Genomic DNA, 15,593 nt, shown 5'->3' with positions numbered 1-15,593 from the left:
TTTCTGCCATCTCATTCACGACAATGTTTTTGAGAACAATTTAGCTCCATGCGATTCATTGAAAACTGAAACGTCTTATTCAACTGAACCATTGCGTCGACGTTGAATTATTGAAATTATCCCACTTCGCTCGAATGGTTAAGGTATCGCAGAAGTTCTTTTTTCTAATCTGAATAATTCACGGTTCGAACCGGAAATTGGCCATTCAGTGAAATAAGAAGCTAGAGACCTTCTGTAGGCCGAAATCCACTTTGATGATTGGTATTGAAGAAAACATTGCGATCTATTGGAATTGAAAAGATGCCTTTCCAGCTAGGCCTTCATTCGTTTTTGTCTTCCATGGAATTTCTCTGCGATCTCGTTTTTTTGCGATGCTTTTCGATAATGAAACATCTAATAGTATATATCCTGTACCATATTATTCTGAATCATGTGCAAACAATGCGAATATAGCCAAAGGTAAATATTTCTGAGTTTTGTGATGAAAAACAGCCTGAGTTTTAGCCGTATCAGTCATTACGTAACGTTACCAAACGAGATACAATAAAATGCCGTACTAAATAGTGGTATGACTTATAGAATAATATCCATATGGGGCAATGGTCCGTAACGTAACACCGTGAATGTTCGGCTTGTTACGAGATGACACTATTCGTTCCTGAAAGCATTTTCTGTCCTGACCGTATCAATAATTCCGTAACGTAACTGAACGAAGAACGAAATAACGTCACATACCAATTGTGCTTCGGCTAGTAGAGGAGTACCGAAAGAAGTACAAAATTATGCCACATTCGAGAGTGATTTGACTTATAGAAGAATATCCATATGGTGCAATGGTCCGTAACGTAACACCATAAATGTTCGACTCGTCACGAGTTGGCACTATTCGTTCCTGAAAGCACTTTCTGTCCTGGCCGTACCAATCAATCCGGAACGTAACCTAACAAAGTACGAGATAACGCTGCATACCAAATGTGGTTCCGCTAGTAGAAGAGTACCGAACGAGGTACAAAATTATGCCACACTCGATATTGATTCGACTTATAGAAGAATATCCATATGTTGCAATGGTCCGTAACGTAACACCGTGAATTTGGCTTGTTACGAGATGACACTATTCGTTCCTGAAAGCATTTTCTGTCCTGGCCGTACCAATCATTCCGTAACGTAACTGAACGAAGAACGAAATAATACCACATACCAATTGTGCTTCGGTTAGTAGAAGAAGAAGAACTTATAGAAGAATATCTATATAGTGCAATGATCCGTAACGTAACACCGTAAATGTTCGACTCGTTACGAGGTGGCACTATTCGTTTCTGGAGGAATTTTTTGTCCAGGTCGTATCAATCATTCCCTAACGTAACCGATCTAAGTACGAAATAACGCCGTAAACCAATTGTGCTTCGGCTGGAAGAAGAGTATCGAAGAACGTTGTACGAAATAATGCCGCACTCGATAGTGATTCGACTTATAGGAGAATATCCATATGGTGCAATGGTCTGCGTGAATATTCGACTCGTTACGAGATGACACCATCCGTTCCTAAAAGCATGCTGATAGCAAGTGCATTAGGGTCTTGGGCGCCTCGTGGCAGGCCCTGCACCTTGTGTCAAAAACCTCTATACTCATCACGCGACTGCGATAGACTTATGTGTTGAAGACACCATCCTGGCAAGCCGTGATGAACCCCCTCAGTTTCCGACTTCAGGCCACTCGACCTGAGGAAAGCGAAAGTCAGGTGCTTTGATAAGCCAAGGTCTCCAATGTAATGAAAGAAGACCCCATGCATTGGCTTATCTTTGTGCTTCCGCAGAAGTGAGGTGATCACTGCGGATTTTATATGAGCTTTTTGCTGAACGGGATCCAACTCGGTGACAGAGTTGTGGTCACCTCGTTCAGGGTCGGAAACTAAACCGAGTTCATCAGCTGCTCGAGCACCTGACCTAAAGATAAATGCTTCAATTGCTGCTCTCTCATGGTCACGGACTATGAAGACAAGGGGTTCCGAACTCCTGACGACTTTACAGGCTGTATCCAGTACCATTCTGTCATGTAGACACTCCAAACTCAAAAGTCCCTGTTGTCAGGGGAAGTACAACCGTGAAACGGACGATTCGGGATGCAAACTCCTATAGAGATGAATAATTTTTCGAGTCTTTACGTCTAATTAATACAGCTCTTCCCGAGTCCACTTCACTAATCCAAACGAGTAGAGTAAGATTGGAACGGCAAGCAATTTGTTGCAGCAACTTTGTTCTTCCCCGACAGTTTCAATGACCAAATCTGTCGAAGTTTGTGCTGATACTTGCCGCGGAGGGAGTTTTTCATTGCTGTTACCTCTTGTGAGTGGCGTTGTTCCACCCCGAGGTAAGTATACGTCTCTCCGGTATCCAGATGGTGTAGGATGCTTCCATCTACGAGCTGCACATCCTCTCCGTAGTCCCCGCATCGTCCTCTTTTGAGATGGACCATTGCACATTTGTCTATCCCGAATTCCATACCGATAGCATGCGTGTACTCTTCCACCACCCTCATGGACTGATGGAGATCCTTCTCTCCAGAGGCATAAAGTTCAATATCATCCATATAAAACAAATGGGTGACCTTGTGCCTCCGGTTTCGGGAGTGCCACAGTTATACCCTCCAGTATTCCTGAGCGCAACGGATAATGGCAATAGTGAGATGCAGAAGAGAAGGGGACTGAGGGAATCACCCTGAAATGCACCCCTCCTGAAAGTGACCCATCCTGTTTGGACTCTTGCTTGCCAGATGTTATGGTGAAGCGAGTTCGCCAAAGTGGTATCAGTTGTTCAATGCATATCACTATTTTGTCGGGTACCGCAACGCATCTGAGCAAATGCAAGATGAGCTCATGCGAAATTGTATCAAATGCCTTACGGTAATCGATCCAGGCCATAGAGAGGTTGCGCTTATATTGTATAGAGTCCTGGGTTACAGGGTTTTTATTATTATAATTGGATTACACAATGAAGAAATGCTTTGAAAGAAAAGTGTTTAGTGCAACAATATTGTATTTCTGATCAAAAAGTACTTGAAATGATGACATTTTATGTGAATGTTGTCACGTTAGGAGGAGGAGAAGACTTTTAACGTTCGCACTGTATAACAGACACCTTGTAACTTATCGATCTCTCTCACAATCACAGTATTTTTTGAGTACACTTAGTACCAGACAGAATTCCGTAATCCAGAACAATCGAGCATTTCCCTACTTAACGTTCAGCGAAAAAATAATTACTCACTCGGATGATGCGTATGGTTGACGCCAGCTCCGGAGGGCTTTTCTCGGCTCATTTCCTCGTCCGATTTCATGTGGACGATTGCAGGATCCTGAATTGCCTCCGGGACTCTCCACCACCACTCCACAGTGACGGCGTCCTTAGGGGACCAGCGAACCCGCTTTCAATCGATACAAACCGCAAGTGTACTTCGAATTAGTTCAATTAGTGCACTCCAGGTGTGGCTGGAAAAAAAGAAAGTCGATTTATTTCAGGGCGAATCAGTGGCGTGTTGGCCAGACAATTTTTTATGGAAAAACAATGCAATCAATCAATCAATTTATTTGCTTATTACCAATACAATAGATTTAGCATTGTCAAGGTAGATAAATATAATAATAATAATAATACATTTATTACCCATCAAAGAAAAAAACAGAAGAATATACAGTAGTGGTGGTGCTATTAAATGATATTCTGATGAATAAATGGCTGGACCTATTGGTTCAGATAACAGTTGAAACCGTTTCTGTTCTTCCACCAATGTCAAAGAGACATTTACAGTTTTAACAGATAGCAATACATTAACGAAACTGAATGAGTAAAGATAAGTAAATAAAGAGAAGGAGAGGAAAGGAAAGCATAAGAAGGTAAGGGTTAGAGAGAGAGCAGAGCCATTTTTGAGAATTTAACTGAATACTTAGTAGGTAGTTTTTGAATTTGGATTTGAATACCAACGGCGATAGTTATAGGTATGATCCATCCAGTTTATGCAAATTATTCATGCAGACTGCCATATTGTAGGAAAAGGACCGTTTGTATATTTCTTTACAGTGTGATATGGTCTAGTAAGAATGGTTTGTTTACGAATATTCAAATTATGGATGTCCGTTCTATAAGAGAGTTTTTCATGTAGATAAGGTGGAGTCTTTGATTTAAATATATTATGAAACTGGCAAGCAAGATGACATCGCCTGTTGTGCATATTTAGCCATTTAAGCTCTTTTAGTTTATCAGTAATTGATATACGACTGACTTTTGTAATACCACAAATTAGACGAACACATGAGTTCTGTACTTTCTGTATACGACGAATTTCGACTTGATCACGGCAAGGACTGTAAACAACATCGCAATAATCAAAATGAGAAAGAATCAAGGTGTCACATAACATTTTTTTGAGGTCTTTTGATGAAAAGTGTCTTTGAGGAAAAATTAGCTTCAGAAAAGCGTATGCGATTCTCAATTAATTAGTAACGTGTTCTTTGAGGCGAAGTGTTGTATCAACTGTGAGTCCCAAATTTTTACAAGAAGTTTTAATAGGTATTTTTTTTGTCTTCAATTTTGAATATAACGTTATCAGACAAAAAATCTGAAGCATTATCATTTCCAAAAAGTAGAGCCATCGACTTGTTCGGATTGATTTTCAGTCCATGATCAACAGATACCTTGTTCAAGGAAATCAAATCGTGATTGATAGACTCCGTGGCAGCTACCAAATCGGAGTATCTAAAAGAGAAGTAGATCTGCGTATCGCCCGCAAAGAGATGATATTTACAAAATTTAAGGGGGTCAACGAAGGTTGAGGTATAAACAGTGAACGGTAGGGGTCCTAAAATACTTCCTTGAGGAACACCTGATATAACTTCCAGCGGTGTAGAAAGCTCGTTATTAAGTCTAACAACTTGTAATCTATCACTTAAGTACGATCTAATAAGAGCATGAGCAGAAATACTGAATCTGGAATAATGTAGCATTGACAACAACATATCATGATTTATCAAGTCGAGGGCTTTTGAATGGTCAAGAAGAATGAGCGCACTCATTTTACTTTTGTCAATAGCCTCAATTAAGTCGTCAACTACATCAGTGAGAGCAGTTGCACAGCTATACCCTCTTCTGAATCCTGATTGTTTGATGGGTTGAATATTGTTTTCAGACATAAACATTCTAATTAGCGATTCCATTATTCTTTCGATAATTTTAGAGAAGGTAGGCAAAATACTAATATAATAATAATAATAATAATATGTTCTTCATTATCTTCTAATACATTTAATCAAGTTTAGTTCATTTATTATATAGAGATAAAAGGCAAAGTTCAATTACATGATGACAAGTCATCATTCAATTGCTCTTCTACTTGACCACTTCAACTTAACAAAACATACACATTAAAAGGCAAAGCATTAAAACTTGCAGTGAAAACATCCACTTACGTCATAAGGACAGAGATCAACCAGCAGCCTTATCGCCTTATCGCCATAGTAAAAAAGGTTTTATGAGTAATTGTCAGTCGATGTTGTGGCATAAGATGATTGTGGCGATTTCTGGTCAAATATTCATGGCTGCGAATAACTTGAATGGTATTATTTTGTGTCTTGATATAGACAAGACATTGAAATATGTATAGAGCCGTAACGGGTAATTTATTATAATAATATAATAATAATAATCGATTTTATTGCCAGAAAATCACAACATATACATATAGATACCTATACATATGGTAACGTGAAAGAAAAGTAGATATATATACATACATATATATATATATATATATATATATATATATATATATATATATATATAACATTTACATTTCTGACAAAAGGCAGAGTTCGTGCTTTCTCAACATGAGTTGAGAAGCAGCGCTCTTCCAATCAACCTGCTATTATCAATCAATCAATCAATCTTCTATTAATTTTTTTTAATTTTTCTAATAGCCGTTTTTTGTAAAATGAATATCCTTTTCCAATCAGTGGAAAGTCTCCAAATAACCAATCCGTATGACAGTTTAGACTGAAACAACCCCATATAATCTGCTCTCGAAACATAAGAGGGAACCCTGTTTGTATCTGACATTCTGTTCAAATATTACCATTGAATTCAATCAGTAGCGTATACAGCGGGGTGCTCAGGGGGGCTGCCCTTTTCGAAATGTTGAAAAAGTATCATTATTGCTACATCGGGTACTCTTTTTTGGAAAAGAAAGGTTTTGGCTTTCTACTTCTCCATATTCATTCAAAAAATGTGGAAATCTTCCACAGAAAGGAGGGAAGCAATCAATTTCAAAAAATGTATACATACTTATAAATGCCTAAGTCACTCATTAGTCATTCATCTATATTTTTCTGTATTGGTAAGTCCTACTCTCATATAAACAATGAATGACACGCAAGAAAAATACTGCCGAAACAAATACTTTCATACGAACATTGAATAATACAAAAAAAAACACTTTTCTTTATTCAGTTTGTATTCCAAACATTCGTTACGGAATTGAATAACATTTTATTCAAAGGATTGATAAACAATATAGTGAATGAAATATGTAAAATTTCACTTATATGGAACATTGTCATTCTCACTGGTGAACATTCCATATTTTAGCTTGAGGCACCAAATCTAGATTACATCATGCAAAGAAGTGATTTTCAGACACAAACTGGAAGAAGAAGAAAGCCAAAACCTTTCATTCCCAAAAACTATTCTGATCTGTATCTCTGTATCTGTGAGTAGAGAGGATGGGTGTAAGCCCACAGCACTTAGGTCACATGTGACCCATTCTACACCCACCCAAGGAGTTGTCCTCCTAGGTCATCTTCCATCCTATTCTTTCCAGGAAGGTGGACAGGCCTCTGGGAGACATCACCCTCATATCGATAGGTCAAGACTCAGCGAACACATACTCTCTCATTGACAAAAACTCCGGACATTCTCATAGGACATACCTGACACTTTCATCTTCCTGTTCACACATCCTGCATAGACATGTGTTCACTAGCCCCAAATTGTGAAGATGTTTCCTTAGTTGACAGTGGCCAGTCAAAAATTCTACTGTTGAGCGTAGGTTTTTCCTGGTCATCGCCAGATATTTTTTCGGCGCCGGCTTCCCAGGGTCGCTCAGGATTATCCTGGCAAGATCCTTTGACAGTTCAGCATTTTTCAACAGCTCTCAGCATGGATATCAGCAAGGAAAATCTACAATGACAGCAATGATAGAGATTATTCAAAGAATCATAGATGCCATTGATAATCAAGAGGACTCCCAGATATTAAGCTGTGACTTGAGTAAAGCTTTCGATACTGTTGACCATGAAATACTGTTAGAGAAATTATCATATTATGGAGTAAGAGGAATTTCGTATAAACTGCTCAAATCATACCTGTCAAATCGTTTTCAATCGACATGGTGGAAAAATTCACTATCTCAGACAATTCCGGTAACTCAAGGAGTGCCCCAAGGTTCTATTTTAGGGCCAATTCTGTTTATCATCTACACAAACGATCTTCTCGAAAATATCAAGGTTTATGCATCAAGTGCATATGCAGATGATACAACTTTTCTAGTTAAAGGCAAAGATGAAGGTGACATAAGACAACAGACACAGCAAGTTCTAGCCGAAGCAGATATTTGGTTTACGGCAAATATACTCCTGCTAAACAAAGAAAAAACTCAAAGGCTAATGATGTCAAGCAAAAACAATACAGAGGAAAAATCACTAAAATTCCTTGGAATACATCTGGACTCAAAACTAAATTGGAAGGTACAAATAAGCAAAATGAGTAAGAAGCTTAATTCAGCAATATATTGTATAAGGAGAATGAAAACAATTTAAACACATCAAGCGGCTAAAATAACCTATTTTTCTAACTTTCACAGCATAGCAACTTACGGAATCCTTTTGTGGGGCACAAGTTCTGATTCAAACAAAATATTTGTTCAGCAAAAAAAAGCCATCAGAATTCTATGCGGACTTGCATATAGAGATAGCTGCAAAGAGGCTTTTCGTCAACATAGAATCCTCACCATTCCCAGTGCATATATATATATATATATATATATATATATATATATATATATATATATATATATATATATATATATATATATATATAGTTGTCTAAAATATGTTCACGCAAATCCAGAGATGTTCTCAAAAAATGTACTCAATCATTCCTATGATACCAGAAATAAAGATTTACTGCAAGTTCCTCTTCATCGATTGAAGAAAACACAGCAAGGATGCGATTATTGGGGCGCAAAATTATATAATAAAATTCCCGACTTTGCAAAAAAGAAACACTCGAATGAATTCTCCATCTGGCTGAAAAATGTCCTAATAGAAAAATGTTTCTATTCAATAGAAGATTTTATAAATGAATAATACATGTACTACATCTCTTGTAGGTTTACATGTGCATGATAATTTTGTATATATTTATTTTATTTTGATCTGTGCATCTCTGTGTATATGTATGTATTTTAATTTTAATACTAAGGAAATAACGACGTTGTAATGTTTCATTTACAATGAATAAATTGATTGATTGATTGATTGATTGCGCATGGGCGTGGTGTTTAGCTAGATACGCAATTGTCGAAGTCATCAGGCCAAAGGTGCCACTGGGTACTAAAACAAAATGATAGATTTTTTTCAAAGCATCAGATCCTGAATAACAAGTGATTTTATATTAGCTTTTTCGTATTTCAGTAAGAACCTGTGAATTTCACTGAATTTTTTTTAAGTCCGTTTGTTTATTTATAGAATGCGTTTCACTATGAATATGGACCATATTTTTTCAGTAATAATTATCTTTTTGTTTGAAATTCATGGTTTCTCAGTCCATTCTACGGTCCACTGTGATGACATGTTCAGTTAACACGCAAAAATTAACATCTCGTCTATAGTTTTAAGTAATGCGACTATTAAGTGGTCTAGAAGAGTGTCCCGTATACGAGTACAATTCATGCAGAAAACATTTTGTAGAATTAATTTTATCGTGGCTTATTTTTCGTTGAAGTTTTATGTTACCTGTGTTATTCAGATATAGTTGTAATCTTTCTTTCGGCAATTATGAAGGCATGTTCTGATCCACTGCACTTCAGAGAAAGCAAAGAAAGCATTGTTACAAAATACATTGAATAATATATCAATGGAGGCATTCTTTGAATTCTACGATTGATTCATTATTTTCCGTGTTCAAAGGTTGTTTCACAAATGAGTTGTCAACTTATTAAAGATTTTGGAGAGAAACTTCATTCAATTGATCTTCATGTCATTAGATAAAAGTGAATACATCACTAGTTATAGGTTTTGTGTACCGTTCGGTTATAATGATATTTTATTGCTATCGAATCAATTCCATATCTGATTTCTTCCTTGATGACGAATTGAATATTTTGGTCTCAACGATTTTTGGAAAGGATCAATCCGCAATATCCTGGTTACCTTTTATCTTCTTCCACAGATTGTTAATGATTTTACCATATTTGTAATTGAATTCCATTTCTGACTGGGTTCTATATTACTCTCTTCTAGTTTTGAATATCTATCTATTATTGATCTTCTATGACCTGCTCTTTCCATCTGCGTTTCTATCTTTTCCTGGGCATCTTTTTTTTCTCATATGTTCTTTCATTCTTTGAGAAAAGGTGTACCTTGTTTGGTCAATATGAAATTTGTGCTCCCAACCTCAAACTTGATGAAAATATGTCCATTTAAGGAGTTGGTGGAATTTCTATTGTAATATTAAACAATTTCAATTAGATTTTACCCAAATAGTGGATTTATTAGTCAATACATAAGTAGAACATCGAAATTGTTAATGTTTAACATTCTTCAAATCACCAAAGCAAATCACCAGACCAAGAGGCGTCAGATTATTTCTTATCGTTTTCTGTTCCACGAATCCTTTCCGACCTGCTCCTTCTTTTGTGATTTCTTATAACGAAAATCCTATTTCACATGACCTTTTCAGTGTTATTTATTTGTCTAGAATCACGATTTATAGACCGGTATAAATGGGATTTTTAATGGTGTGTCAGTAAAACTTTATACTGAATATTTTACAATCTCATTATATCAGATGTTTCAGGAATATAAAGGAGGATATTTTAAAAATTATTGCTTTCAGGAGAAATCGGAAAAAACACTCAACAGATATATTTATATCGACCGATATACTCTGTAAAAATTCCATCATCAAGAATAGAAAGCATGATTTCTGTAGGAATTTTCTGGAATTCCAAACCTCTTTCGATATTTCGCTCTTATGACCATTACAGCAGTTGAATTTTTGAAGAGAACGTCCAGTGAATGATGTATATTTTTCATCAACGAAAACCTAATGTCGTTTGGACCGCATTAAATAATGAACTCGCCAACATTTGACCTATTGTACCCATAAAATATTGACGCAGGAGCCTGTGTCATTATTAAAACATTTGACAGTTTGTCAGCGGAGCTTAATCTTGTTAGAGACTGACTCGAAGTAAATAACAGTTGCTTTCACAAGGGGATTTCCATTTAGTTTTATGACCCAATAATAGCTTCTGTACATTTTCTATCGTGCTTGGGGGGGTTTGAAATAGCTGTTTATTTCGTAAACAGATATTTATTATTTGATTTAGAAAGTTTCTCTATTTCATTTATAGAACAGGAAGTAACGATGGTTTTCTATTGATTCTGGCTTAGTAGTTGATTTCCGGTAAGCATTTGACATATCACACAAATCTACTATCTGAACCATTTACGTCCAAATTCAAAGTCGATTTTCTGGGAAAAGCACCACCCACTATACCTACACTAGAATTCACAATGCCGGAAATTACTTTACAACAACGTCTAGTCAAGCAAATTTTGAAACAGTTCAATATCAACAAGGTTTTTGGTCTGTCATCGTGCTTGAAACGTGCGCAAATTAACTGGCATCAGTATTTTGCGGACTTTTCAACCTGTATTACAAGAAAGGAGTTTTTCCTTCTTGTTGGAAAATTGCTCGCGTTGAGCCTATTCCCAGAAAGGGCAAGAAAAATATTCCGAATAAATATAGATCAGTCGCTATCGTATAATAATAATAATAATTATAAAGTCGTCAGGAGTTCGGATCCCCTTCTCTGCATGGTCCGTGACCATGAGAGAGCAGGAATTGGAGCATTTCTCCTTAGGGCGGCTGCCCGAGCAGCTGATGAACTCGGTATAGTTTTCGACTCTGAACGAGGTGACCACAACTCTGTCACCGAGTTGGAACCCGTTAAGCAAAAAGCTCAGATAAAAGCCTCAGAGATCACTTTACTTCTGGGGAGACACAAGGATAAGCCAATGCATGGGTATTCTTCAATAACATTGGAAACCTTGGCTTATCAAAGCGCCTGACGTTCGCTTTTCTCAGGTCGAGTGGGCTGAAGTCGGAAACTGAGGGGTTCATCATGGCTTGCCAGGATGGTGTCACTTGCTATCGGCATGTCAATCATATGCGGTCTCGGCCTATATCCATCGACATAACGCGTCCCTATGTGTGCTATATTACTATCTACTGCACTCTTACGGTATACACGAGACAACGGTAGACAACTATTCAACTTACAGTACTTAATCATGAACTATTTATATCTTATTCTAGCCAATTACAAGAATTTGACATGCAACCATTGAAAGACCGCCGTGAGTCCTCGGAAGAGATTTTTGTTTTTAACATTCTTAGAAAACTGAAAGTACCTGAAATTCTCCATACTATTGATTTTACTGTACCTGACGTAAGACTGAGAAGAAGAGACAATCTATTTCGTATCTTAAACAATTTGTCTACTCTTCAACAATGTCTCGAAACAGTTAACATAATGGCGAGGAAATGTGAACTGGAGATTGTAATATTTTATATCGATTCTAACTGTATCAATCAAACTCAATGAATACTATATGTAAGAAACGTTTGAAAAAACTGTACATTATGAAAGTGAAAACCATTCTGTTTGTTGTTCAGTATAAATAAATTTCTATTCTATTCTAATATTATTTAAGTGTTCATTTGTATTAAATATTCCTATACATGGTGGATATGGTGGAAAACCTAGGACCTTGGTCCACGGCAGAATAATTCCCATTATTATTTTTATAATCACCAAAATTTATTTTTGTTTGTGCGTACCGTAACGGGCATAAGCATTCAACCAATCTTTGGATAGCTAAGTAAGAAAATTAATATATTATAGTAGTAACTAATTCCTCGGCTTTCATTTTTTCAAAAGTTGGGAAATTTTGCTGGTAGGGTTGGGAAAATTTGGATTCCCTCCCCACCCCTGGTTTTTCTTTTCGCTACGGTCCTGGCTACGGTGATTTTACCGTAATGTTCCGGTAAAATCACGATACGCCTCAGATATGTTTCATTATTTGCTTCCCCATTCTTCTTTTTGAGAAATGTGGTAACTTTTGGAAAAATGGCTGTTTACATTTTCCTTCACTACAACAAAGAGTACTCCACCAGGAAAACGATTCCACAGTTTCAGATTTTTGGGTCAAATAAGCCAAAATTGCATCATCTGTGATAGTTCATGAATCATAAACTGGATTTCTCAGGCAGTAATTGTGCTGTAGCAACAGCTGCTGCATTGGAAATTTCATAGAGAACTTTCATCAAACTTACTATCGCTGTTGCTCCCCGTAGTTTTTTGCGAACAGAAACCATGGGAATTTTCAAAAATTAAAATGTCGCCTTATCCCATGTCAAATAGCAAACTGCTACGAACTGCATTTATCTAAACTCTAAACCATGCCTACCAAGATTTGCATATCTGAAATGATTCTGCTCGTCTCAATCCGGGAAATAATCTATTTCAGGAATATTATATTTTTATATAAACACTGAATTATACGAAACACACTGTTCTCTATTCCGTTTGTATTCCAAACATTCGAGTGGAATTCAATCAGATATCATTTACAGGATTGCTTCGCAATATAGTACTGGAAAGAGGTAAAATTTCACTGACATGGATACCGTCATCCTCAACGGCGAAAATTCAATGTTTCGATGACAGTACGTAATGATACTTTTTTCATTCAATCCCAGCCATAGGAATCTTTTTTGAATTAGAAGAGGTGTATTTTTGAGGAGAGTATATTTTTTGGAAAAGAAAGTTTTTGGCTTTCTACTTCTTCATCTTAGTACAAAAAATGTGGTCAATTTTGAGACTCGCTCTATGCAAGCAGAATCCACATTTGGACTCGTTAATTTTCAAACTATTACCTTTCACAACTCATCAATAGAATTATTGAATATCTATCCAGGTTTGAATTTATATCCAGCATTTCACAGTGCTTTCGAAAATCAGCTGCAATATTTATATAATAGTTGCCAGATGAATTAGCCTCATTATAATATACATGAAAAATTCACTTGAATATTACATAAAGCTACAGTAACAATGGAGAAATAGAAAATTATTTCTATTCATTTCTATTCATATTCCCCGTTTTCCATATAAACTATGCCTCGCAGTGGTTTTTCCAGGAACATTTCAATCGAATCAAATGAAATATCCTGAAAAAGTTGTTGAACATCAGCGGACAAAAAACCTTTGATCTAGTATGAACGTGAATGAATTTTATAATGAAGTACACGGAAAAAGTGAGTGGAGAGACCAGAAAAGAATTATGAAAAGAATGATGTTAAATGTCATGAAATGTGATAATATGGACTCTTCTGTCGACGATATCCTAGTTGGATTTTTCATTGAATACTCACATGGAATGAAGAGAAAACTCTAGTTATTTTCGTTAATTTCAGGAAGATTAAACTGAATCTACATGCAATGTTCTCCTTATTTATATCATAGATGCCTCTGCTAGGTACCAGTGTCTCAATTGTTTCACAATCAATTTTACAATGTTGCCTTATCTACTGGTCAGGTGAATCTGATAACTGAAAATACTCATTTCAACAAGCTATATAGTGAAAACTATTAGGTATTGATTCATCATCGTTATTCATAATATTATTTTGTTCACTTACTTCTAAGCTCTCATAGGCATCTAGATGCCTGTTGTTGTTAACTTGTTTAACTAATCTTGATGAAATGAAGTGTATGGAATGATTCTGTTACAAAACATGATGGGCGACTGCTGATTTTTCTGGTCTCCCATATTTTAGGCGTGCTTGATGCTCCTTATAACTTATTTCGAAAGATGTTTTTGTCTGTCCATGATATTTTGTATCGCATTCTTCAAAATTCAATTTCGTAAATTTCAACGTTTTCTGAATGTTTGACTTTGCATTTGGATTTCCTGAAAAGCTTTATGCCTTCATACCTATTTCCTTAACCTAAAATTTTTCTTCCTTATAATATCAGCTACAATACCTCTCGAGGAACCGTTACTAATTGTTAATTCCTGTATTACAATTTTTTTTTTGTGAACCCCTCATCTTTGAAAGGGAACGTCAAAAAACGATGCACTAGAGAATTCAACCCAGCACGTTTGTGCTGTCCACAATGATTTGAACTGTCAGAAATATACCTTCAATGAATAAAATAATTTTAAATCACTATCACATTTCTTGCTTGTATACGTGTCAGATTCTTAATTTTATTCAGGTTCAAAATGTTTATAAGTGTTGCAGAAACCTGTTTCACTAATTATATTAGTTGCCGTTTCTGGATAAGAATCCTTTCCACCCTTCACCACAGATTGGAAGTTGACTCTATCAATCAATGATAAGAAATTCGGAAGTTTTCCTTAAAATATCACACAGCAACATTGTTATGCATAAATCCCCACATGTCCACATCAACATAAAATAGTAGTATTCGAAATACAGAAAGAATTACTCTATTCAATTGTGAATTAACTGAATTCATTAATACCAAAACACTAGAAAACAAGCTATAAACATAGAAGAGATATGGATTATCAACTGAATTCTGAAAATCTTTGAATGATAGAGAATTTAACAACATCAGAAAAAGAAAAATAAACTTGTGATAGTAGAACACATACCCTGTATAGTATATACGAAGTCAATTCGAATGGCATAAAAACTAAATAGTTACCGAACGTCGGCAGTTTCTTTGTATGGCATGGGCAGCGTGGTATTCATACGAAGTCTAATGAATATTTTCATGTGGGAAATTATTTATGGTATAATAACAAATCAATTACATCTTACGAGGCAAAATGATCTTCCTGTGTGTAAGGAACGAGAATACTGAATCTGACATTGATTCATGCATTAAATTAAGAACTGAGATATAAATTTGAAATAGCTACATTTGAACAGAATATAAATAAATAAAACCAATCAATCTATTGGAATAAGTACTAGGTATAGATGAGAATATAAGTTTAAACTGGACATATTTGAACAGGATATCAATAATTAAAAATAAACTAATGTATTGAATATGTACTAAGTATGAATAAAAACATAAGTTTGAACTGGACACATTTGAACAGAATATAAATAAATTAAACAATCAATGGATATAGAAATTTCAATCAAAAGGGTCCCAGACTACAAACAAATTAATACACAATATATATCCATAATCGTGGAAGTGAGTATTTAAAT

The 15,593-nt window shown here is 35.8% G+C and overlaps 1 protein-coding gene across 1 annotated transcript in view; it reads right to left on the bottom strand.

The window, feature by feature from the left end:
* The window catches only part of LOC111506736 (uncharacterized), a 465,508-nt gene that overhangs the window by 361,629 nt on the left and 88,286 nt on the right, over positions 1-15,593 (bottom strand). Inside the window, exon 2 of the mRNA XM_074179732.1 lies at positions 3,267-3,487. Coding sequence (XP_074035833.1) covers positions 3,267-3,336 — 70 coding nt within the window. The 5' untranslated portion in view covers positions 3,337-3,487. The remainder of the gene's footprint in view (positions 1-3,266; positions 3,488-15,593) is intronic.

Source organism: Leptinotarsa decemlineata, unplaced genomic scaffold (genome assembly GCF_025532065.1).
Source record: "Leptinotarsa decemlineata unplaced genomic scaffold, Ldec_3_MD MMD2_tig00026282_RagTag_RagTag, whole genome shotgun sequence".
NCBI lineage: Eukaryota > Metazoa > Arthropoda > Insecta > Coleoptera > Chrysomelidae > Leptinotarsa > Leptinotarsa decemlineata.
This window is presented reverse-complemented; position numbering and strand designations above follow the sequence as displayed.